The sequence below is a fragment of the Mytilus californianus genome, unplaced genomic scaffold (assembly GCF_021869535.1).
Source record: "Mytilus californianus isolate M0D057914Y unplaced genomic scaffold, xbMytCali1.0.p SCAF_8, whole genome shotgun sequence".
Classification (NCBI taxonomy): domain Eukaryota; kingdom Metazoa; phylum Mollusca; class Bivalvia; order Mytilida; family Mytilidae; genus Mytilus; species Mytilus californianus.
Window position 1 is genome coordinate 62,949,678 of NW_026262734.1, and position 27,402 is coordinate 62,977,079.

The 27,402-nt window shown below is 33.3% G+C and overlaps 1 protein-coding gene across 1 annotated transcript; it reads right to left on the reverse strand.

Moving 5' to 3' along the window:
- Positions 1 to 25,880, reverse strand: LOC127711549 (cytochrome P450 4A10-like). The gene is made up of 13 exons (XM_052217634.1): positions 25,784 to 25,880; positions 23,142 to 23,314; positions 21,053 to 21,254; positions 17,547 to 17,674; positions 14,854 to 14,978; positions 14,389 to 14,451; positions 12,203 to 12,326; positions 11,277 to 11,406; positions 7,808 to 7,931; positions 5,506 to 5,701; positions 3,600 to 3,682; positions 1,764 to 1,829; positions 1 to 668 (listed from the first exon to the last, which is right to left on the reverse strand). Exons 2-13 carry the CDS (start codon positions 23,310 to 23,312, stop codon positions 569 to 571), a joined length of 1,512 nt encoding a protein of 503 aa, XP_052073594.1. The 5' UTR covers positions 23,313 to 23,314; positions 25,784 to 25,880; the 3' UTR covers positions 1 to 568.
- Positions 25,881 to 27,402: the final 1,522 nt, after the last annotated feature.

Here is a 27,402-nt window from a genome sequence, read left to right on the forward strand (position 1 = left end):
TGTGTTTGACTGATTTATGATATATATCTGTATACAACTATTTACGCTTAAATTAAGAAATTGACATTCTGTATGTAAACTTTCTGTTGTTGAATACGGAAATTTTATATAATCAATAGATCATTCTGGCGAAAAAACAAAGTTTTAGCTGAATTAAACACTCAAATGTTAACTTGTACAATGTTGTAGATGTCTGTTGCATTATTTGGTATACATAAACTAATCTGTCGTATCATGAATTAGGCAATTCCAAACTGTAGTCTTCTCTTGTGCTATAATTCACTGCACACATAGCATAACTCCAATTAAAAAATGTGGCAAACTTAGCACATTACAAACTATCATATCCTAGATAGAAAAATAAAAAAAACAATGCTGCATTTTTACACTTTACATAAGAATTTCTGGTAAATTAGTTGAGAATTACTTTAGGGTGGGGGGAATACATTTAGAAAGTGAAAGTATCTCTGTTGATCATAAGACAATTATGTTTCGGTATTTCATTTGGGTAAAAATTATACTAGTTTAAAGTTCCAATATCTTTTCGCGATTTGCCACAATTCTCCATTTATCGATTTTCCAATATTACTTTGATTCCATTTGTTGCCCTCATGACGAGTTCTGGATTTATATCATAATTATGACCATCTACTAGTGATACTTTATATCTGAAATAGCAATAAAAATAGTTCGTATTACTAATTACAATTTATTCATGTATTGCTGCCCACCCATTAACACGAGTTGTACGTAATTTTATAGCATATAACAAAGCAAGTATTATTCAAAGACGGCAAAACAAAATCACTGAGCAGTATGCGGAACAAATCTGATTCAGACCAATTGAATAGCAAGGGGAGGGTACCAAACATGACTTTTTATCCCATTAAACAGTAGAATTGTTTTGAAACGGTAGTGAACATCTTTAACAGCTACTTTAATACAATGGCCTTAAACGTTTCTCCAAAAGCAATAGGGGTTTTTCCCTGATTATATGAGAACATCTAAGTTAGGGCGTTTTCGCATACGTAGTATATGATTATGCATTCTGCAACAACTCTCCAGGCTAACTTGGTCTCCTTGTAGTTATTTTGAACTTCGACACAACATAAGTCATGTTAGTTGAAAACTTCCTCCAAATATATGTGACCATGTATTTCAAGGATGTAATCCGATACAAATTTTGAATTAAGCGTATGGAAACAAAAAAAGGATGTAATCCGATATACATTTTTAGTTTAGCAATTAGAAACAATGAGACTTGACTGACAGGCATATGGACGGATGTTCAAACAGTATATAACCCCGCTACTTTGAAGAGTGGGTTATAATCTATTCCTCGACTGATAAGCAATTCCGAGCATTTAATATATTGATCAATGCTTTAGAATGTGTGTACGTCCACGCCTCGTTAACTGTTGTTCGTCTTATTTCATGAACTTTTGTTTTATTATTAGTTATTTATCATATGACACTTTAAGTATTCAGTTTCACATTGCATGTTTTTGTAATCATTAAAATTTCACAAATTACGTTCCGACATAATTCAAATTGATATTTATAACTCTTTATATCTGGCATTTACACATCTAGGCTAAATTTTTAAAAAATCTTATTTGTTGTTGTTTGTCCGTGTTATTATTTTTGTTTGTTCATTTATATGGGTTTTTTTTTTGTTTATTTTATTTTACTCCGTATTATAACAATGCCACAAAAGTTTCTCGAAATCAGTTTAATTTCATTATTTATTAACATCTACAAACCTCTGAACTAATCTGCTGATAATAACTTTTATTTCGTTCATTGCAAAATTTTGTCCAATACAGTTCCTGCAATAGCAATAATAGTTAAGACAACAGTGGGTTTTTACGTCATTTTACAACAAAAACAAAGGACATTTGTTTCATCTAATATACACTGGACGGTAAACAAGCCACAGTCAATCAATCAAAGATAGATAGATAGATACCATAGAGAAGAAAAACAAATCATAGTAGGCCAAAATTAACAGACAAAGAAAACGACTAAAAGTAAAACAACACTTACCAAAGTTAACATATAGTAGTTATCAAAGGAAACAGGCTTATAATTTAATACGCCAGACGCGCGTTTCGTCTACGTAAGACTAATCAGTGACGCTCAGATCAAAATAGTTAGAAAGCAAAACAGATATAAGGTAAAGAGTATTGAAGACCCATAATTCCAAAAAGTTTTGCGAAATACGGCTAAAGTAGTCTATGCCTAGGATAGAACAATCCTTAGTATTTTGAATAATTCATACTTTTGCAAACAGTTAATTTATAAAGTTATAATTGATATTCTTGTCAACACCGACGTGTTGACTACTGAGCTGGTGATAAACTCTGGGACAAAACGTCCACCAGCAGTGGCATCGACCTATATACTAAGACTGACCAACACGAACCTAAAAAAAGGCTCTGGTTAAACTCGATATAATATCTGTTATCAATACTAAATTTTCTTAAAAACATTAAGCTAAAGATACGATAAAGGTAAACTTGACTTGAAACAGCTCGTGAACATTTGGTAACAGAATATGATTTTTGGGAAAACCGTTTTCGGCTATGGTATCTCTGTTAGTAGATTAGCAAAATGTATGATTTGATAAAATTATTACAATCTATCTTTTTCAATTATAATGAAGAATACTAGAAAAAGAGCAAAGCAGTCCAATGTGTTTATACTATTGCATGGGTTTGTAAATACACATAACATCTTGTTTTAGTATATTCAGTTGATTCATATCACCCCTATAAAGTGTTAGTGTGTTTTTCATTAGATAAGTTGATAAAATGTAAATGGTCTTTTTGTTGGAAGATGTGCCAAAGTCTTAAAAAGACCGTTTCATTATCTCTTTTAAAGCTTTTGTGAATAAAATGTGTATTTCTCGGAATCGAACTCACAAAGCATACGAGGGTCGTCTTTTCGTAATATGTTTAAAACTTTTTCTGGCCCGTTTTTTTTAAATACCATCTTTCTGAGATAAACAATAAAACTATGGGCTATTACACAATATAAACATTCATATTCATAGAAGTTTCACATTTTATTTACGAATTGTTCGTATGTTATCTCACCTTACCTCGATCCAGCAGTAAATGGTATGTAGCTGTAAGGATGTCTGTCGTATGTTATCTCCCTTACCTTGATCCAGCAGCAAATAGTATGTAGCTGTGAGGATGTCTGTCGTATGTTATCTCCCTTAGCTTGATCCAGCAGCAAATGGTATGTAGCTGTAAGGATGTATGTCGTATGTTATCTCCCTAACCTTGATCCAGCAGCAAATTGTATGTAGCTGTAAGGATGTCTGTCGTATGTTATCTCCCTTACCTTGATCCAGCAGCAAATTGTATGTAGCTGTAAGGATGTCTGTCGTATGTTATCTCCCTTACCTTGATCCAGCAGCAAATTGTATGTAGCTGTAAGGATGTATGTCGTATGTTATCTCCCTTACCTTGATCCAGCAGCAAATGGTATGTAGCTGTAAGGATGTATGTAGTATGTTATGTCCCTTACCTTGATCCAGCAGCAAATTGTATGTAGCTGTAAGGATGTATGTCGTATGTTATCTCCCTTACCTTGATCCAGCAGCAAATGGTATGTAGCTGTAAGGATGTCTATCAGTTATATCGTCCTGTAAAAATCTCTCCGGTCTAAATACCTGTAATATAGCACCAAACATAACAAATAGTAACTGCATACTCTTGTGATTGTTTTATTGAATTTCTTTTCAAAAACACAACAGTTGTTTGTGACAATATGCAAAATGTCCGTTCTTTCAAAAGGAAGAAGTTTACTTATGACCAAATCAAAAATAGTTCACTAATGATATTTAAGTTTGAAAATTGTATTTAGATGGGCGTTCTACTGAAATAAAGATTACTATATAGGTTATACATCAAATATCGACTTTACATGTTATTACAATCTAACGAATTGAAGTTACTTATGGGAGTATCGCCATGGCGCAAATTTTTAAATGCAAAAGTTTTATTCATTAACAGATGATCACTCAAAATACGTCGTTTTTATACATGATGGATATATTTTCAAAACAAATTTCCTAATAACCATATTTTAATTGGTCGGAATTGTACTATGATACATTTAAAGGTGACTTCATCATACATTTTGACATTGTTAAACATTCCTATTACAGTCTGTGTGTTGATAACCTAATATTTACACGAATATTCCGTTTTGTAAGATTTAAAAGGATTTATTTAGCCGATGAAAAACAACTGACCCTTCCAGTGTTCATTCGAATTCGTTCAGTTTTGTTATTGTTGTTTAATCTCGAGTATATGCGATTTGTTTGTAGGCTGTTGTTTTCTATTTGTCTATTCCTTTCGTACATTTTGCTGTATTTTTCGTATTTTAGATACTCTTAATTAAAATTATTTATTTATCCATTTATATTTTTAAATTTTTGTACCTACATAAAGCAAATTACAAAATAACAGTGTTTCCTGTGTTATTCTGTAGTTAGTCACCACTTCGGTGTCATCATGTATATCTATTATATAGTCATTTTTATAAATTTACTGTTTGCAAAAGTATGAAATATTCTAAATACTAAGGATGTTCTTATCCAAGACAGAAAACCTTAGCCGTATTTGGCACAACCTTTAGGAACTTTTGGTCCTCAATCCTCTTCAACTTTGTACTTGTATTGGCTTTCGAACTTTTTTGATCTGAGCGTCACTGGTTAGTCTTGTGTGGACGAGACGCGCGTCTTGCGTATTAAATTTTAAACCTAGTACCTTTTGTAAGCTATTATTCGTATGTTTCTCTGTCCTATATGTTCTCCCATTTATTTGTATTGTAGTCCTGTCATGTAATGTTGTCATTTTAACAAAGTTATATTTAACATTGCCATAAAAGCGGGAGGTTTTGCTAGCCACAAAACCAGGTTCAACCCACCATTTTATTCTTAAAAATGTCCTGTATCAAGTCAGGAAAATGGCAATTGTTATCGAATAGTTTGTTTCTGTGTGTGTTGCATTGACGTTTGTTGTTTGTTCACTCTAGTGTTTCTGTTGTTTCGTTGTCCAAATGTACTATATTGTATTGTTTATTTGCGTAATTCTCTGTCAGTAATGTTGTACTGTATTCATGTCATGTAATGGTGTCATTTTAGTGTTATATTTAACATTGCCATAAAAGTGCGAGGTTTGGCTAGCCACAAAACCAGGTTCAACCCACTTTTTTTTCTTAAAATGTCCTGTACCAAGTCAGAAAAATGGCAATTGTTATATTATAGTTGGTTTCTGTGTGTGTTACATTTTAATGTTGTGTTTCTGTTGTGTCGTAGTTCTCCTCTTATATTTGATGTGTTTCCCTCAGTTTTAGTTTGTAACCCGGATTTGTTTTTTTTCCTCACTCAATCGATTTATGAATTTCGAACAGCGGTATACTACTGTTGCCTTTATTTTTCCTATGTCACGTTTAAACCTCAAACCTATCAAAATAAAATATATTTACATCGTGTTCAGGCCAAACATCCGGATGATGATGAATCGAATGAATACTAATATCTATCTGAACACCAGCTGGTACAATTATGTCACCAAACTTCATCGGAGAAGTCAGTAGTCGGGCTGTTCCTGGCACTGGTGCAAACATCCTCATTGATTCTTTCACAAATGCTGTAAGGTGGGGCATCTCCTGAAGATTTTCCCTGAATAAAACAAAGAGTTTTTGAAAGATCAACAACACTTTTGGCACAAAGTATGACACATAGGTCTATAAAATAACATTCTGCAGATGTTCACCTATCCATTATCAATTATAACATTGCATTTTATCTAACATATTTTCTTAAGGGTGTCAAACTTCTTGATTAAGAAATATACAATTTTCTATTGACAAGTTGCCTCATAAAAACATCATTCCTTCCAGCACTAAACTTACCATATCGTCATGTTCATGTAACAATGAAATTGATATAATATAATATAATATTGCAGCCCAAGGAACAAGTAATATTTACAATATTTGCAATTTGAGGGGTGAATTGTTATCTTCTTTCATTTAAAACATGTGTATACCAAGGATAACAAATCCTGACTACTTTTCTGTCTGAAGTGTCTATAATATCTCCACAATACGGGACCAATCAGTTTAATAATAACAATTTTTTTGGCAAGCCATGCTCTATTCTGTGCTTGACATAAATGACTCCGCATGCTAAAGTGTAATTTTATGAACTGCGGTATTATATATCATTATTTTCAAAATTAAACGACAATTATAAGTCAAAGAACAATGAACATTGAAGAAGTAAAGATGACATCATGGTTATAAAAGAAAAAAAAGACAAACAATATCTTTCTTCAGAGAATATAGATACAAAATTATACTCAAGTAAATTAGTTCGCTCTGGAAATAAAAGGCAAAATATAACAGAGGGAAATTCAAACTTTGTACTTGTTTGGCTTTATAACTATTTGATCTGAGCGTCACTGCATGATGAGTCTTATGTAGACAAAACGCGCGCCTGGCGTTTTAAATTATAAGCCTGGTACCTTTGATAACTATTATAAGTTCAACTCAAACGGACAACGCCATGACAAAGAAAATAAACAGCTGCGCTATGAGCGCATGATACGCCCGTCGTGTTTTCAAAGAATAAAGTTCAACAACTTCTCAATGTCATATCAGAAATTAATAAAAAAAAAAACAAATGGGAGGTTATCTTAATAGATATAAATCAGTCACCAAAGTTTACTGAAAACTGCTCAAAGCACTTTAAGGATCTCGTCCGAAAACTTGAAAATCACCCCTTTTTTATAAATAAAATCCCATAATTGGGAAACGTAAAATCTTAAATTCATAAAAATCAAATGGGAGCTTACAACAAAAGATATAAACAAATTACTAAAGTTTCATGAAAACTGCTGAAAGCAATTTTTGAGTTATTGTCTTAAAACTGGAAAATCTTCCTTTTTGATATGAATAAAACACCATAGCTAGTAAACTTAAAAACTAAAATTTATAAAAATTAAAAGGGAGCTTACGTCAATAGATATAAACAATTCAACAAGGTTTCAGGAAAAACTGCTCAAACCATACTTGAGTTATTGTCCGAAAACTGGAAAATCCCCATTTGTGTGATGAATGAAACCATTTAACTCGAAAACGTAAAATCTAAAATTTATGAAAATCGAAATGGAGCTCATGTCAATATATATAAACAATTCAGCGAAGTTTCTTGCAAATTGGTGAAAGTGTTTTTGAGTTATTGTCCGAAAACTGGAAAATCCCTCTTTTTTGTAATGAATAAAACCCCAAAACTCGGAAACGTATCAACCAAAATTATAAAAAAAAAACGAATGGGAGCTTACATCAATAGATATAAACAATTCACCAAAGTTTCATACAAATTATTTAAAGCGTTTTTGAATTAATGTTCGACATGTTGACGACGGACGGACAGACAGACGGACGGACGGACGGGCGGACCGACAACGGTATGCCATAAAACATCCCGTAATCGGACGTATAAAAACGAAAAAACCGACGGAAAGATCAACAACAAAATGAACAATACATAAAACAGAACATAGAAAACTAATACTGAGCAACACAAACCCCACCAAAACAGGGAGTGAAACTCAGGTGATCCAGAAAGGAAAGAGATTCTGCTTTACATGTGGCACCCATCGTGTTGCTTGCTCTCTGAAAGAATAGAATTTGTCGCTCAGCTATCATTTAATGGTATTTTTGTTTTGTTTCTATATTGTTATACAATCCTCAACCTTCTTTGATTTTTAAATTAACGTACCATGTTACCTCTGGTTTATCTACTAGTAGCTCTGATATTTCTGTAAATACTATTTCCTGCTCTTCTGGATATTTCCCCAAACAGTATATAGACCAGCTAATTGCAGAAGCAGTGGTATCATGACCTGCAAAGGACTAGTATGCAAAAATAGTCTTACATATACCTTTACAACATGTTAACTTTGTAATATATTGACTGGTCAAAGTTAACGTGTCACATATTTATCTACAGATCATCAAACCGTCCCTAAAACGAAAGTCATGCATAACTCAAAAGGAGACTTGAAACTCTAAAAGACAAAACTAAAAAGCATCTTGCCACACTATTTAATTTTACCTTCAGATATATTTTTGTATTTTGTCTTTCATTTTTGCTAATTGGTTTTGTCTATTTGCTTTTTTATGTTTCTTTGATATATATATGACGTGGCTCAACGGAATAACCTCCGGGATACCCCTGATTTTTGCCATTTGATGAAGGACTTTCCGTTTTGAATTTTCCTCGGTGTTCAGTATTTTTGTGATTTTACTTTTTTCTGTACTTATACATCCCGTCATTGTGTCATTGTACTATGGTAAGTTTGTGTATTCTTGTCTTTATTTTTTGCTAATATGCTTGGTCTATATGCTATTTTGTGCTTCTTTGTTACATATCTGTTTGTCTTATAGTGATTAAGATCATAACACAATGTTGACTGCTGTACCCCTATTTTTGACATTTTTACCTATTATGTCTGTTTGTTTTGTTCAAACATCGTTGTCAATATAATGGAACTTAATGCGACTGTCATACAAGTGAGAGATTTAGCTAGCTTTAAAACCAGGTTTAATCCACCATTTCCCACATAAGAAAATGCCTGTACCAAGTCAGGAATATGACAGTAGTTATCCATTCGTTTGATGTGTTTGAGCTTTTGATTTTGCCATTTGATTATGGACTTTCCTTTTTGAATTTTCCTCGGAGTTCAGTAATTTTGTGATTTTACTTTTTGCTAATGTCCTGTCACTCAATGACAAACATTTCGGCGAGTGACTACTGCATTCCAAAACCCCCCAAAAGGTTTAATAAGGTATACTTTTGAATCATGATATTGACACAGATGAACAACTCCAACTAGAATCACAAACGTGATGATTTAAGCTTTCCAATTGTCAACTCCCCGTTTCTTAGTTCAATTGTATCGCATCTACACATCTCAATTGATGTGTAACGCTAACGCATGTTTGAATCATACGGTCTTATTTTACAGCAAGTTGCTCTTAACATGCACATTGCCCCGGTAGGATGACTGGCATCGACTCTACATACGTTTGACGGTGACTGTCATGACTTGGTCGGCCGATTATCTGTTTCTCAACTCTTTAGCAACATGGTTTTTTTTTGCGGTTTTGAATCTTAATAAATACAAGCATTCCGAGAGTATTGCATGGCAATACATAGTCCCCTACCTAGTAAAAATTCCTTAAACTGGAACAAAATGCCAACTTGTTCTATAACTTGTCATGGTGTAAACAAAAAGAAAATATCTAGTCAATATTTTCAAGCATGACTAAAAGCAGTGTGGAAAACGGATTATATGAGTGAATTTTTAAATTCCAAGGACCATAGATCTGCACAAAATTATCAGACTGAAACAAAAATTTGAACTTGATATGTAACTTGTCATGATAAAACTATATACCAATTATCAATCAATATCTTCAAGTATGATGAAAAAAAAGTGTGGAAAACACTCTTTACATTAGATATGATTAATAGTTCTCTAAAATTAGATATGATGTAATACAATGTATATCTATTTTCAAATTATAATCGAATATAATTAATAGTTCCAAATATTTTTTCTTTCATTTGTCACAAACTAATTTAGATTTGTAACTTATCTATAAAATGTCAACTTTTATCTATGCACAATGTAATGTAATGAAATATATACCTTAATAAAAATACTTTATTATCTAATTAAAGTATTTCACTTCATAATTTTTTTTATATATATAGCATTCACAAAATTAGTTTATACAAAATAACAAACACTTCAAACAATTTACCAAAGAATGTCTTTAAAAAAATCAGTTATCTCCCTTTGTACAGAAATATGGTTAAACATACAAAATGTAGTACTCTAACATTAGATATGGATCATGATAACTCTGGACTTAATCATTAGACCGGAACAAAATTCGAACTTGATCTATAACTTGTCATGATAAAACTATATACCAAATATCAAATCAATATCTTCAAGAACGAAGAAAAAAAGTGTGGAAAACTGATTTGCCGGACTGACGGATGGACAGACGGACGGACGGACAGACAGACGGACGGATTGCAAACCTAAAGTCCCCTTCGACTTAGTCGGTAGAGGACTAATAAATACGAAGTTGTAGAGCTTTAAAACCAGAAAATGAACATATCAATGATTTGTCATGTCAAAAAAAGTGAAACAACAAAAATTACCGAACACCATGACAAATTCAAAGGGAAAATCCATTATCATTTGGCAAAATCAAAATCTCAAATACATCAAACGAATGGAAAACAACTGTCCTACAAAATTTCTGACGACTGAGCTGGTAAACTTTGGTTATGATTTAAGTTACCTTCATTCAAACCAGTCTTTAACACAACATTATTTCTGATCAAAGTAGATCTGTTCTCTTCATTTTTGCAAAATATTGTCTAGTTTTGATTTTTGTTCTGGCCATTAAGAATTATCTACCATGGAAATACTTTAAAAGGGAAATTTAACCATTTCGACAAATTAACGACATTATTTAACCAAATTTAAATACCTATTACACTCTCTTAAATACTGAAGATGAAGTAGTTTCTTTAAGGAGAGCTATCATTAAAGTACATGATAGTGTATAGATTCCTGTATTAATACTCTTGACAAACTAGCTACAACCAAAGACTGACGACACCATAAGATAAAATTGAAAATATCTACATTAGTATAACATGTATAAAACCATAACAGGGTAAATTGTCAATATAATGGAATTTTATGTGACTGTCATACAAGTGAGAGGTTTAGCTAGCTATAAAACCAGGTTTAATCCATCATTTTCTACATAAGAAAATGCATATACCAAGTTAGAAATATGACAGTTGTTATCCATTTGTTTGATGTGTTTGAGTTTTTGAATTTGCCATTTGATTAGGGACTTTCCTTTTTGAATTTTTCTCGGAGCTCAGTATTTTTGTGATTTTACTTTTTGAATAGTGTTACAAAATCAGCCTAACTTTCCACAGTATTATGAGTTCATTTTTTTTTTACTTTCCAGTGTTTGCATTGCTTAACATTTAGTTTTGTTTGTTAAGGCTTCATTAATTATTGTTTCCTTCTTGCTTTTACCATTTCATTGTATTATTTCTGAAGCTTTATAATTGATAATTGGTCTGATTGTATTTCATTTTTCTAATAGTTTATATTTTACAAAACTATTTATCTGTAGACATTCACCTTCAAACATAAAAGTATCGACTTCCGCTCTTATATCTTCGTCAGACAGTCCTATTCCATTTTCATCTTTGGCTGTAAGAAGTATATCAAGGAAATCAAGATGACGCTTTGTCGGTTGGCCTTCTTTCTTCTAGAATATTGATAATAGACGGTTAATAAAGTTAGAAGTTATATTGAAACTTATGGTTGACACCCTATCGGCAAAGTTGTTTTTAAATGAACTTGGCTATTTTTCATGTCACGTTCGGCTATATAGTTCCTTACGTAAACAATATCTTATACATACTTGACTTAAAGGCTTTGGATTATTGTGTGGTGATCGCGCCAGGAAAGCGTTTTGTGCGACAAACTTATAATTTAAGTGTTATTGTCATTCTTAAGAAGGTTTCTAACCATATAACAAAAAAGAGGTGGAAGATACTAATGTGACACTCTAAACTGCAATAGTATGTACATACATTATTATACATCTTTTTAAAGGAATAGTGTATGTTTCTTTGAAATAGCTTCATTCTAAGTGCCAGTAACAAACCATTTCTAAAACTAACTTGAATTTGAATATCACAGAGTACCAATAATATACTTAAATCAATTGTCAAATGTTTTAACTTTTTCATTAAAAACTGTTACTACTTGGTGCTGTACATGAATGTCGAATACATTTTTAAGACATCTTGCAACCAATGACATTTTTTGGTTTGTTTTATACTGGAGCGTAGGTCGTGATGTATTCAATAACAACTTTTGGACGAAGTAAAGGACTCAGGAAGTGTTCATGTCGGTCAATCGCAATTTTTCTTAAGTTTTTCGTGCTTTTGTCTCTTTGTGTTTCGTCTTTTTTGAATTCGTGATGAATGCACGTTCTCTCGCGAAAATAATGAACTACAATGTTATATGACTTATATAACGTTAAGCTTAACACGAACTAGAGTCTGCTTTCTTTCTTTTATAATTCCATTTGAAAATTCGTGTGAATAATCACATAGCTGTTTCAGTTCTTTTCTTTCGTTAGAAAATCGATAGATAAAATCAATTTGATACCAAGGTTTTCTGAAAAAGAATGATTATAGATTTTCATTGTTTTAATGAGTAGTTAAACACACAACTTGATCATTTCAAAGATAAGATTTAAAACTGCAACTTTGTAGATACAGATTAAGACAATTCATTAATTGTAAAAGAACAAAGACTTTTTAATATCCACACCAAGTGGAAATTGATTTGGTAAAAACGTCTACTAAATTGTATTATAAAAACATGTTTATTAGGAATGTATTATTCTAACTGCAGGAATAGAATTGAAGTGTATAGTCACTTTGTGCGTGGAGGCTTTGGCTAACTCGGCTGTGTATTTTTATGTGTAGGATTAAGTTGTTTTATGTAATGTATCCGTTTTTAATCTGTAGTTAGTCCCCACTTCGGTTTTATCATGTATATCTACTATATAGTCATTTTATAAAATGTTCTGTTTGCAAAATTATAAATTATTCTAAATAATAAGGATGTTCTTGTCCCAGGCAGAAAACCCTGGCCGTGCTAGGCGCAACTTTTTGGAAGTTTTGGTCCTCGGTGCTCTTCAGCTTTGTACTTGTTTTGGCTTTCAAACTGTTTTCATCTGAGCGTCACTGGTTGGTCTTGTGTGGACGAGACGCACGTCTGGCGTATTGAATTTTAAGCCTAGTGCCTTTTGTTAGCTATTATTCGTGTGTTTCTTTGTCCTATATGTTCTCCCATTTATTTGTATTCTGGTCCTGTCATGTGATGTTGTCGTTTTGGTGTTGTGTTTGACGTTGCCATAAAAGCGGGAGGTTTGGCATGCCACAAAACTAGGTTCAACCCACCATTTTTTTCTTAAAATGTCCTGTACCAAGTCAGGAAAATGGCCATTGTTATATTATAGTTCGTTTCTGTGTGTGTTACATTTTAATGTTGTGTTTTTGGTGTGTCGTTGTTCTCCTCTTATATTTGATGCGTTTCCCTCAGTTTTAGTTTGTAACCCGGATTTGTTTTTATCTCTATCGATTTATGAGTTTCGAACAGCGGTATACTACTGTTGCCTTTATTTTACGTAGTTCAGTCAAAAAATAATTGCGATAAAATATAAAAATAAAGAAATGTGTTTCGATTAAAAATGAAACAAGTGCCCACAAAAGTTGAGATGACGAAGATATAAACAATTACAGATCACCGTGCAAACATTTGTTTAAAAGAATCAAGTTTGGGAATCGTTTTGGTTGAATAAACAGATTGATTGTAACTAAATACATGTAGTTTCATTAAATCACTGTGTCTTGTATGTATTCAAGTAAAAAGCATTTCGTTATATATATACAGTTGGAATGAGACAAAAAATGTCAATTGTTCATCGAAAATGTGTAGACTTACTCCTGACAAAGTTTGTGGGTTTTTTTCCAGGACAATTGCCAGTATAAGAATATCGGATGGCAAAATTTTCTAGTAGAACGTTAAGCTTGATTTCAGAACATGCTATCTATTGTTTGATAATAACATTGTTCCAGATACTTCTGCACTAACGACGTAAATTTTAGAGGAAACAAACTATATTATTAAACAAAGTCTGCTTATTCATCATCATTCATGGGATACAAATTGTCTTGTGTATAGATGAACGTTAAACAAAAATTCTAATAGACTTGTTTCGTTGTTGAAATTAATGTATCCAAAAACGTCCATTTTTTGTTTTAATCCAAGAAAATTGGTATCTACGGAGGTAACCAAATCCATAGTATTCGGATATATAGATGGATGTATATAGTATATATATAATATTGTTTTCTGTTTAGTATTAAATTTATAATTAAAGATCCATTTATTACATCGGTGATCCATTTATTTGGCAATCGCCAATGGCAGTCAGCAGGGTTTAAGAACATTTGTTGTTCGACCTGTTAGTCAAATGCGTTTTGTTAAAGTATACTTTTTAACTTTTATGGTCTTTTGGAAAGTGTTGTTTGTGCTGTATTTAGACCCCTCTAACAAGAAATTTGTTTTGCATGCACTCGTATAAAAATTGCGGTTTTTATCCAACGCAATCATAGGTTTGAACGTTGTTTTCAATTTAGACTTGTATATACATAATAGATATACTTACAGGCACCTAGACAACGTTAAATATGACAATCTGTTTACAGCATTTACGTAGGGATGTTTAGATCTGTAACGATAAACATTGAGATCTTCTTTATTGGTTGTATACCTAAGATTTAAACAGCAATACTGAAACTAAAAACACCAAAAGTAGCCTAGACTTCAGCAGTAGACAGTTGTTTATCCAAAATGTAAAGTTCGAAATCGTAAATTAAACTGAAATAACCAAAGTATTATATTGCAAATGTAAAGTTACCGCTGTGTTAGATTAACGTTATTCGATATAACGTCTTATCGTCGGTTTATATTGCTTCTTATGCAGATGTCCAGCTAATTTAACAGTTTTTGTCAACATGTTTGAATATATTCTGCTTGAGTCCTTTCATAACTCAGTATTGATTTTGCATCCTACCGTATGTGTAAAGATTATTTCTTGTTTTGGTGATATTTTACTTTAATATATACTCACCCTTGATCTTGTATGTTTCCTTGGTATGAAAAGGCGCATCTTAATATTGTGTCTAAAGATGCAAAAGCTACACGCGGGAATATGTCTATTGCCTCGCCACTTTTAGCATTAACCTTCAATTTTTCCTATTAAATCATGCAAAAGAAGAAAGTCTATGTAAAGCTACTTTCGTATTTTAAAATCGAATGTCACTTGCCACGGTGGCTCTAATAAGCATGAACTGTTCATGTTCCTGATCACTTACGTTCATCCCCCCGTTTTTTAATTGTGTCTTCCTCCTCAATTCTCAATCTTCAGTTTTCTGAGTAGTCTTTTTGGGATTGTTGTTAGGTTTTCTGTTTGCGATTTTCTTTCGGCTATAGTGAAGCCAGTGTTTTATTTGACTTAAGCCGGGGTCACACATTCACGATGTTTACTGCCGTCCTTGATAGGACCATTCCCGATTAAATTTTGTAAAAAGTCTGATCAAGATCCTGTGAATCATGGCTGGGAAGTCAAAATTTTACTAAAATTTGTAAAAACATTTATCAGCAATCAGATTTTGTTCATAAAGCGTATAATTTCAGCCATTCCTTCCGAATTTGTCCCAATTATTCCGTTCTCAATCCGATTCTAATCCGATTTGTATCTTTCCTATGGTTAAAAACGACCGAATTGGTCACGACTGCTTCTCGATTCTGTCGAATGCGATCCGACAGACGTCAGACAGTGACCAGACAGTAAACCAACGCTAACGGAAGATTTTCGTTAGAAAACTGTCGCCCTATTCGGTAAGATCAGGTACTGTCGGAACGCAATCCTATCACAGTCTGCTGTAGAGTATTATTGCCGAATTTCATATAGATAACGGGACTGTTCAGGAACGGTTTCGGCAAAGACGGTTACAATCTTGACTCAATCGGAAAAAATACAGCAATGAAAAAATTTCTCCAGATCATTCCCGTTCCACAGGACACCGTCCAGAAAACACAAACATTGTTACGATTTTGATCCGATACAGCCAAATCTGAAACTACATAGTCACGATTGTAATCCGACTAGACAAAATCCCCGAATGTTGCGGGAAGCACCTAACTCTCGGAAGAGCTTGGCCGATCTTTCCGATCCGTATAAATCTGTTACGAACGTATACTACAGCGTTCAGGCAATGATAGGACCTTCCAGATCATTGAGGATAGTAATCTTACTATTTTCACTTTTCGTGTCTAAACGCTGTCTGATCTCAAACGGGAGCCATAATCGGCACTGTGTGAACGCAAAATTATACTTTAGATTGTGTCGTTGTATTTTTCCCCAAATTAAAGATTAAACTTTTAAATTTGATTATTATTGTACTATTCTACGTGTGTGTTTATCCTGTATAAAAGCGTAGGTAAAGAGTTAATCATATTTCTAAACCTGATTCTTCCTTTTTTGTCTTTCAGATTTTATTACTTCGCATCACGGTGCTGAGATTAGTTTCAATCGATATACACGCCATCTTGAAATAATTACTTGTCACATATAGATTCTGATTGGTTGCTTTATGATGCGGCTGAGATACAGCAACAGCTATTGGCTTAAATGAGATAAAAAATTACAGACTTTTCTTATCTCAGGATAAGACATTAAATGCCGGAAAATTAACTAATTATAGTTCAGTTATTCAATATTGAAATATCAATTATTAATATGTGTTTATTTGCTTTGTTAATTTGTAATATGCACAATTTGTTTTGCTAAACAATGTTCCTATACAATATTTACAAAAATACATTATCTGTATATTATAATTTCTGTCAACCTATGCACACCTCCAGAGTGGCACACCTCCAGAGTCGTGTCTATTTGTAAATGTTTTAATTTTCAACAAGTAAAGTGGACATCATTTTAAAAGCATGTGTGTATAACGCACACTCTTAAAGTAGAACAACATCATTTTTACTGAAACTAATTTATTACTGTTTACAATTATATGTTATTGCTTATTGTTATCAGTAAAATTATCATAATTTTTGCATTATTTTATGTTACTCTTCATCAACAAATTATATACAGAACTAGTAATCAAAATCGCAAGTCAATGACCAGCTGAAAGAACTAGAAAGAACTAGAAAACCACACTCCATAAAAACACATTGACAACTAAACACTGAACAGCCAGTTTAACATTTCAGAAAAGTTCATCTTAATCATGTTAATATATGTACAAAACATGATATTCCATGTCTAAGACATCAATTTTATATCAATCAATATCTTAATATACCAAATTTCCAATACTAAATCAACAACCACATGCACACATGTTACTAAAAATTAGGATAGAGCGCAGCAGTCGACAGCTTTTTAGAAAGCTAAAACTTGTCATTATTCTGATCGAGGATAAAAATGGGGAGGGAAACTAACATAACTTAGCCAAATGTCAATATGTCTGTCCAAAGTCTAGATACTTATTTAATGATTAAGCTTTTATAATCTTCTTGTTTTGTAAGTGTTTGATGGACCTCCTACTCACATGAATACAGGAACAAGTTTTCCAGGACACTACAGGCGTACAGTTGGTTCCATTAGGAATGCCGACAAGCCTCTAAAATGCAACCTCCAAATTCAACAAACAGGTTTTCAATGATATTCACCAGCATCTTGATCATTTGTTCTTCAGTGTAGCATGGTTTTTTCCGAATTATATCCCATAATACTACTATACTTACAAGAAATACATCCGTAACACTGTTATATACTTTGACGTATGGTTTTAGTATTTCAAAATGGAAGCCTGGGGTCAAAAGTCGTCTATTCCTTTCCCATTTCTTTCCATCAGATATCAGCAAACCGTCGCCTAGATAAACAAAATGTTTAAACGTTGAATTTTAATAACAACTCATTGTATTTCATTAACTTTTACAGTGAGTACTTTAATCATCGTCATCATCGCCAACATTGTCTTCTTCCCTATCCCTCTCCTTTCATCGTCATCTGATCATGATAATGTATTATTACATATGCTTTTAATTAGTGCAGTATTCAAAGGAAACAGAATTTATTATTCTAGTTTTTATAACTAATTATTTTCCATTTAAACGTACTATTAAAGCTTACCCTGAATCGCTTTACAATTACTGTCTTTTATGAGGTAAATATGTGGTTTTATTGACTTTTGAGGAAAACGGTTAAATAAATATAAGGTTTTTTTTCAAAATTCAATTGAATTATATTACCAAAACAAAAAAGATAGTAATTGTTTTATTCCATTTTCAAAGAGATGTAACTGGATGACAATTATTTACAAAAAAACAATGGTACATCAAACATTTTACCATAACGTTATATGTAAAAGCACGTGAAGTTTAGCGAGATGAAAATCACTTTTCTGTAGGTAAATATGCATATGAGAAAACTTGCTTAAATAACATCAATATGGAATAAAAACATTCATTGCAGTTTGACGACGACTCTGAAAAAGTTTCTAAATGCGAACACATAGTTGTTTATAGCAATCGTAGAAGACCATGTTACATGCTTACAAAATCAAAATCATAGACTATTATAACAATGTGATAGTTGAGCTTTTTGATCGCAGATCTGTAAATATATTTTTGTTGAAGAAGTTAATAATGAACATATTAATATGTGTGAATGAGTATTTATATATAATATTTATGTTAACGTTATTTATATATAATATTTGTGTTACGTTATTTGATTATCACTCGATGACCATCCCAATCTCTAACTGCTTAACATTAACTATGTATCTGGTACTATCAGGCAATATGGTATGCATGGTTTCAAGGGTGTTTTATAAGAAAACAAAACAAAAATAAGTAAAAAAAACCTGAAATGGACTGATAAAATTACTAACAACTTTTACAATCTTTCAAACAAACTGAACACTGCATTTATAAGGCAAATAGACAAATAGCGCGAAGACAAAAAAATGCATTTCGCTATGGATTTTAACATTTTATTTTTAATATATCATCATTCTGATATGCATAAATGTATAAGTCCTTCAAACAGTGTTGGCCTTTGCTACCAAGTTTGGGAGTTTAAAATTCTATTTTCATATATCAATTTTCCAATTATTCCCATTTACATTTTGTACTTCCATATAGTCGTTGGTATCGAATGTTCGGAATTTAAAGTCTTTTCTTACCTATCCTATCATCAATTGAAAATCTAGAGTTGTCTTCAGAGTTTCAAGAGTATCACGTGAATACACTCGAGTTGCTATTCGGAACAACTCTAACTAACACTAGGGTAAGGCCCTGACCAAGCATGAAAAAATGAAATAATCTGATTGGTTTGACGTCATTCAAGGGTATCTCTAGTTTTACCCTGGCTAGGTGAGGGTTGGAACCATGTAAGAGGGGTTAACTCGAGAGGTTCAAGAAAACTCGGATTGTTGCAACTCGAGTAAATAAAGTTAACTCGAGGGGTCAGTGGCGTAGCTATGCAATTTTTAAGTGTACGCGCGAACCTCGGAGAGGGGCCCAGTGGCCACAACATGCCCTAGCGGTTCCGTGACAGACCTATTATTGTTATACAGATGTACATTTACGATCCTACAATCTGTCGATACCTATATTTTGGCAGTGCACAAGGTCATGTTTTTTCTGAATGTTAATGACGTCTTTACACTAAAGCCATTGGATGTTGGATGTGTACTGATTCATGATTGAGTGATTGTTAGTTGCTTAACTTCCAGTGGCAAATATTTCATGAATATTCAGGATCAGAACACATTAACAATTAATACAATAGGTAGGTCCTGTAATAAAGGCCATCCAGATGAAGGTCGGTGAAATTTAGACTGCCACTAGAAAAATAGGGTAAATTGGATAGGGACAGAAACTTTCCCTTGCAACAGTCCACCTACTGACCCATCTGCTCAAAAAGTGGTTGCAAGGGTTTTCTCTCTAAACTAGGCATCGAATTAAACTTCCTTATTCTGATCAGACGTGGCTGCGTACTTGTACATCCCACACAGCCAAACGGACGCCCCACTTTGTCAAGGGTTTTACTGTCGGTCGGAAGATGAGCTGTAGACTACTAGTGACCATATTTCTATTCCACAGGCACCCTTGGAAATGCACTGATTGATATTTTAGTCTTAGATACATGATTTTTTATAGAGTATTATGGGCTTTGAGCTAGCTTTCAATAACTGCGAGTACTCTCAGATCGGTACTTTGTGTCTTTTTTTTTTTTCTTTTTTTTTTGTGTGCTTGTATTGATCTAATGAGCTAAGTCCTTTTCAAGTGATTTTTATTATTTATTCTTACTGTTACATCACTGTCCAGATTAAGGGAGGGTTGGGCGCCGGAAAACATGCTTAGGTCAGCCACATTCTGTATGTGTTTGTGTCTATTCAGGTACTTGCAATTCAGTTATAGTCGTTTGTTGCTGTATATCATGCTTGTTTTTCGTTTATTGCTTTGCACATACATTAGGCCGTTAGTTTTCTCGTTTGTATTATTTTACATTTGTCAATGCAGAGCCTTTTTTAGCTTACTATGCGGTACGGATTTTGCTCATTGTTGAAGGCCGAACGGTGACCTATAGTTGGTAATTTCTACGTCATTTAGTCTTTGGTGGAGTCTCGAGATGTCTCTCATTGGAAGTCATCCCACCATAGATGGTCAGTTGTAAAATTAAAATGAAAACTACATATCGTGTCTCGGCATCCATATATATATAATAAAGAAAACTTTAGTTAACTTGAGTACAACAAAAGCTTTGCCTTATTAAATCATTGATGTTTTTTACCTCAGACTGTCAAACACCGTCACCCTCGTTGTTAACATGGTATTATATGTAATAAATTGCTTTTAACAATAGCAAACTGAGTATTAAATCACAGTAGATAAATACTTTGAAAAAAATGAACAAATATATGATATGATACCATCTGATTTATCTTCAATTACAAGTCATCGTAGAAAGAACAACAATGCTCGTGTGGTTTTAACCAATTCCTTTAATCTTTTTAGATTAATTTTTTTTCTTCTTCCAAAATTCATGTGCACGCCCGGGTGTTTTGGCGTAAACGTAGCTACGCGCTTGGAGGTTCAAGTGAACTCGGCCATAGACATCTGTAGGCCCTTCCAACAGCATAAGCTTACCTATCAAATCTCATAAACATATGTAGGTCCTTCGACAGCATAAGCTTACCTATCCAATCTATATGTGTAGGTCCATTTGACAGCATTCTTACCTATCCAATCTCTCAGATATCTGTAGGCCCCTCCAACGGCATACGCCTTTGGTGCTGATGACTTATAAAGTATCTGTGCCGAGTCCGGATGACAGACCCCAAAACTCGGGTAGAAAAACATATTCCAAGCAACATAAACCTTGGGTCTTTCCTTCTCAACTATCTTTCTAAGGAGTTTGAAATATGAAGCTAGATCATGTATCTACAAACCAAAAAAGTAATTCTATCAAATATTGTAGAGCTCATGTCAAATATATTAAAACAATAATAAAATTTTCGTTAAAAACGGCATCAGTGAAAAATTGACAAAAACAAATTCGACTTTCGGGTTAAAAACAATTTTATATGACAACCGCGTAAGGATACAAATATGAAACACAAATAGTGGTTTCTCTGTGATTGAATATTTTCATGTTTTTAGTATAGAATTTGAAGACAAAAAATGTCCACAGTGACAAGAGTTGTAAATATACAAGATTAAGACAGTTTGTCTGTCTTTCAATCCTTTTTATCTATACAGTCCGCCAAAAGTTAAAGTCATATTGACACAGGAACTGTAAATGATAGACCAAGGTCCGGAAGACCCCGTTTAACTACCTATCGTAATGACAGACTACTTATTGGTCGTGCTAAAGCCAACCCATTTACTCCTGCCCCATAGCTTAGACACCACTGGCCTCCAGGTGGTCGTGTTAGTGTTCGAACATTGGTCCGTCGACTTCATAGAGGCTACCTAAGTGCACGTCGTGTTGTCAAAAGACGTGCCCTAACAGCCAGGCACCGTATAACCAGGTTTCAAAGGTCTAATGACCATCGACGATGGAACATGAGAACCTGGCAAAATATTCATTGGTCAGATGAGAGTTGGTTTCTGTTACGACCAATAGACGGCAGAATAAGAGTTTGGCGGGGAAATAAAACTGCCTATCACCAAAACAACAATTGTCCAACGACAGCAATCGTTGATGGTGGTGTTACAGTATGGGGTTTCTTCTCATACTGTTGTAAGCTGGGTATGCATATTTTGCAGGGTAACATGAACAGACAGACATACAGGGATTTGGTGCTTAGAAACATTGTAGTCCCTCATTTTGAGAATCCCCAACTTGCGTCAAGACCCTCATTCATAGACGACAACGCTAGACCACACAGGGCAAGGATTGTAACCGATTACAAAGATCAAGAAGCCATTGACACTATCTTTTGGCCTTCCATGTCTCCAGACCTAAACCCTATCGAACATGTCTGGGATGCTCATTGGCAGAAATCTCAATCGCAGAGATCCACCTTTGCAAAATCTTGGCGATTTAAGAGGGGCAATTGTTGATGAATGGAATAAATTTGCTCAACTAAAGTTCAGAAGGCTTGTACAGAGTATGAGACGCCGTGTTATGGAACTGTACCGGAAGAGAGGTGGTTACACATCTTATTGACTTAAATATTGACATTAAATTTGCCGAACATACCAAAGATTATTTGTAGGAATTTTAATGATTTTGGGTGATTAATTGTTGTAAAAAAATAAAATCAAAGTAAAACTTAAATTCCGTTTCTGATTTGTGTAATTTTCACTATTTCTATGAACGCAAAATTCAAACGCATAGAACCTGCATCAGTGACCAAACTTAAGTTTATGGTTTGTTTATGGCATATGTTAGCAAAATTGCTACATGAATATTTTCTCTTTTTTCGAGAATTAACTGGTTTTTTTAAATGAAAAAAATTTCGATGCAACAAAGATAGGTGGTGCTTAACTTTTGGCGGACTGTATATTTATTACATATGAGGTAAGTCGTGATTGGAAGATTTTTATTCTTTTGTGGGGGGGGGGGGGGGGGTCGGATGGATAATTCATGTATCTAAGTCATATCATTGTTAACACACTCTTGGCGATTTAAAACATGAAATATCGTATTTGGACTTGTCTGTTTTTGTAGACGGTATGTTGACTTTTAGATGTATTCGCTAAAATTTGTTAATGGATTGCTGTCTCATTGACATATACTGTACTCCGCATCTCGTTTTATTCATATTTAGTAGTTATTTGTTTTACTTTATTTTTAGTCTTCTTTAATACAGTTGTACATACCAAATGAAGAGTGCCCCATATAGGATGAAGCGGACCAAGAATTGTAATACTTTGTCCATATGTTGCTGTTCGCCACTGTCTGTATCTGATTATAAATGCTCTGATTCTCCATAGTAGATACGTAATGACGATAACAAGCAAAGCTATGGATATGTTAGTACTGAAAACCATTGCTGAAATTTGATGTTCATGTTTTCAATTCAAAATATTTTATTTGTTCAAAAAATCAAACATACATTTAAACAAATGGATTGTGCAAAAGGCAACGCCTTTACAAATCATTTCCCATACAAGATGGGTTGAATAATCTGACAGTACATACTATGTTTCTGATAATTCAAACATCATTCATTATTGCAGTGATCAGGGGAGGCTACTGAGGATAATGATGTCAAATTTTATACCACATTAATGAGAAGTGGTAACGAATCAAATAAATCTTTTAAGTGATATTTACTCAAATTCACTTACTCACTGTAACAAAGTTGTTCTATTGATATCAATTAAATAAGAATCATTTCCCCTTATTTTGCAATACATATTATTTAAGAATACCATCTTATTACAAAGACTGTTAATTTCTTCCTTTTTTTGTGACAAAAATATTAAAAGAAAATATGAAATAGAATATTTATAAAAGTTTTTGCAAAAGATGCTAATACAATTGAGTATTGTTTTTTTTTGTGTGTGTTAGTTGTTTATGTTCAGGTAGATGTATATGTATGAAATACATTAAATAAAGTATATGAAATACAAAGAACTAAAATTGCCGTAAAAGCAAGTCCCCCGGAATTTCAATTTTCATTAATTTTATTTTTATTTTTGTAATTGTTTATTCTTAATACTGAATACGTTTATAGAGGCTAGTTGCATCGTACTTGAACGCATCTCTTAACCATGTTTACCGCTAGCCTGAAAACGGGATCATATTTTTATAACTATCTCACCAAGGGATAACAAAAATTCGTAAGGGTTCCGCGGAACCCAGTGTCTCGCCTACTTTTTCTGTTAATCGCAGGCTCAACAAAAATGAGGAAGTAAATCAATAAAAATATTCCTCTTGATACATGTACTATCTTTTGATTGTAAGAAGCTTCTGTCCAAGTTTGGATAGTTTAAGAAAGTTATTAAAATTTCAAAAACTTTAACCACAGAGTGAATATTTGTGGACGCCGCCGACGACGACAACGACGACGACGACGCCGACGGAATGTAGGATCGCTATGTCTCGCTTTTTCGACTAAAGTCGAAGGCTCGACAAAAATGTACATTATTAATTCATAGGGATTGAGAAGGGGAAGATACCGAGGGGCAATAGAAAAAACCAACATTCGTATGACGTAAAACAGACCTGATTAATGAATGTGCGCATTTTGAACTTGATTAACCCTAGCACATTTTGTGTTTACAAAAATAAGGCTACTTTATCTGAACCATATGTTGTTCTTTGTTGTTTCATGTTGAAAAACTTTTTTTTATTAGACAGTGTCATGACCAAAAAGCAAAACAATGAAAAGACAAACAACAGTTCGTTATATGCTACAAAAAAAACAACTAAAGAGCGAGTAATATGATCCCGCCATCAAAACCGTGGTAAACTAGACAGCTCCAGAAGAAGGGAAACAGTTCCTGTCTCACAATTCGAACCAGTCGTGTTGTTCATGGAAAGTAAAATTTCGGGGATAAGTCACATTCGGTAATGTAATGTCAAGAGGATAGAATCTCACGTGGATATGAGAACTAGAATATATGTATTCTTATAACCTGAGCTTGAGCTTAAAAAGACGGCTTGTTTCGTTGTTTTAAAAATCGATTTTCTAAAGTGATGATCTTAAATTAACAACAGTGAGATACATGAAATGCATGTGCCAAGTCAGGAATATGATTGTTGTTTCCATTCGTTAGATGTGTTTGAGCTTTTGATTTTGCCATTTTATAAAGGACTTTCCGTTTAGAATTTCCATCGGAGTTCGGTTTTTTGTTATTTTACTTTATACATACTGTAGGGATGCCATTACCAAAAATGGACCAATTAAATCCTTTAAATTAAAGAGCAGAATCGAATTTAAAGCAATACTGCTAGGTCACCTAACCATGATAACTGACAGCAACAATGAAGAACAAAATGCATAGCGTTTATTTAGCATTAAAAGGTCCTAACGATCGATACGAAATTTGAAACAAGTCAAACGAAAAAAGCAACGGCCTAACAATAAACAAAATAATGTACGAAACAGAATTAACAAAAAGCCACTAGCGACACCATCTGAAATACAGGCTCCTAAATTGAGTTAGACACATTTAAAATATGGCGGGATTGAACATATGTGTGATTTCTTTTTCATGTTTTTATTGGCTAGTATTTAATCTAAATGTCCCGAAAACCAACCTATGAATATAGTATCAAATCAACGTATCATTTAACATTTCTTTCTTGATTCAGAAATGATAAACACATTAATTTAGTTCTATAAACTTGTAATGTCAGTTGACCATGCAGGGAAGTTGACCTTTCGTGATTTAAGCACCAGTAAATGACAACTTAAATTGGTGTCAAAATAATAATTTGAAAGAATAAACTCTATCGACAAAACATTATGGTCCGAAGAAAAGAGTATATTTAACATGTTTAATAGACCTACCTTTTTACCTGGCCATCTTGATTCCTCCAGATATTTGCACAATAACGTATATATATTAGTTATAAATCCTTGCTTTGCCTACTTGAAATTTATCGGTTAACACACAATATATTTAGATAAAAACCTATTTATATTTAGATTATACCTTGATATGTTGTTTTATTTCGACAGCTGACGGACACACACTTTAGTGTAAACAAATTGAATGACTAGTTCATTTATCATACGCATAGTGTATAAGAGGTCATCTATGTCACTGGTGGGGAACAACAACGCGTAAAAATACATAAGCGAATAATTTTGATAAATATTGTGTTTCGTGTTTTGTCGAAACCGTTGTATTATTAATACATACGTGGATATAATTTATTTGGTAACTATATCAAATGTGCACGTATATATACGGGTATTTAGATAAGAAAATAAGAAGATACGGTAAGAGTGTCAATGTGATAACTCTCCACTTGAGAACTAATGACTTTGAAGGTTAGCAACTACATGTCACCGTACTACCTTTAATCGCATGCCTTTACCGGTACCAAATACTACCAATATTGGCACTTTTTTCAATATGTCCATACATAGTTATACCGCATAATGCTCCACAATTATATTAAACATTGCGGACATAATTATGACATGTATACGTCTTGTCAATCTCTCTTATATACTTTCGGTTTTTGTCATTTTGTTTGAAGTTTTGTACTTTGTACTGGTCTCAAGTGAAAAGCCCTTTTTAACTCTCTTTTTTTAATGTTATGCTATTAAACCACTGCCCCAGGTAGGATGATGTTCGGGTGCTAAAAATATAAAAAATAAGATTTCTATCCACCTAACACCAATTGACGTAGATGCAAACAGCAATAATTCACCGTACAACCTTCAAAAATGAACAAAACCCATACCATATAATAAGCTTTAAAAACTGAAACGACAGACAGTTCTAGCGAGGATACCAACTTCCTGATTGATGTAAAAACATGTTATAAACCATCACATTCTGTATGTGCCTCTCCGAGTAAGGAACCTGTAGTACAGTGGTTGTTGTTGGTTGACGTTTTGCATAATTGTTTTTTGTTAAATGTTGTCAGTTTATATCAAATCGTTTGTTTAATCTTTTGTTATCCCAGAGTCCCCTTCCCTTTTCACGAATGTGACCTACCGAATTAGACTATTTACCGTGTTTGTAATAACATGCGCAACACGACGGGTGCCACATGTGGAGCAGGATCTGCTTACCCTTCCTGAGCACCTGTGATCACCCCAGTTTTGGTGGGGTTCGTGTTGCTTAGTCTTTAGTTTTCTATGTTGTGTCTTATGTACTGTTGTTTGTCTGTTTGTCTTTTTATTTTTTAGCCATGGCGTTGTCAGTTTATTTTCGATCTATGAGTTTGCCTGTCCCTCTGGTATCTTTCGCCCCTCTTTTTTAATATAGTGTATAATGTTGCTAGCGCTACATGCGGGAAAATGTCAACTGCCTCGCCACTCTTGGCATTCACTTTTAGTTTTTCCTATTGAATTATGCAATAGAAGTAAGATATTTACCGGTAAAGAATTTTCTAATTTTACATCGGTTACAATGTAAACCGATAGCTAGTTAACCATTTTGTTCTACAAGA

Excerpts from the sequence above, each read along its gene's own strand:
- LOC127711549 (XM_052217634.1), bottom strand. The coding sequence starts at position 23,312 with ATGGTTTTCAGTACTAACATATCCATAGCTTTGCTTGTTATCGTCATT. Across the intron at positions 17,675-21,052 it reads ATATCTGAGAGATTGGATAG|GCGACGGTTTGCTGATATCT; the intron begins GTAAGAATGCTG and ends TTGTTTATCTAG. Across the intron at positions 11,407-12,202 it reads AAGAAAGAAAGCAGACTCTA|AAGAAAGAAGGCCAACCGAC; the intron begins GTTCGTGTTAAG and ends TCAATATTCTAG.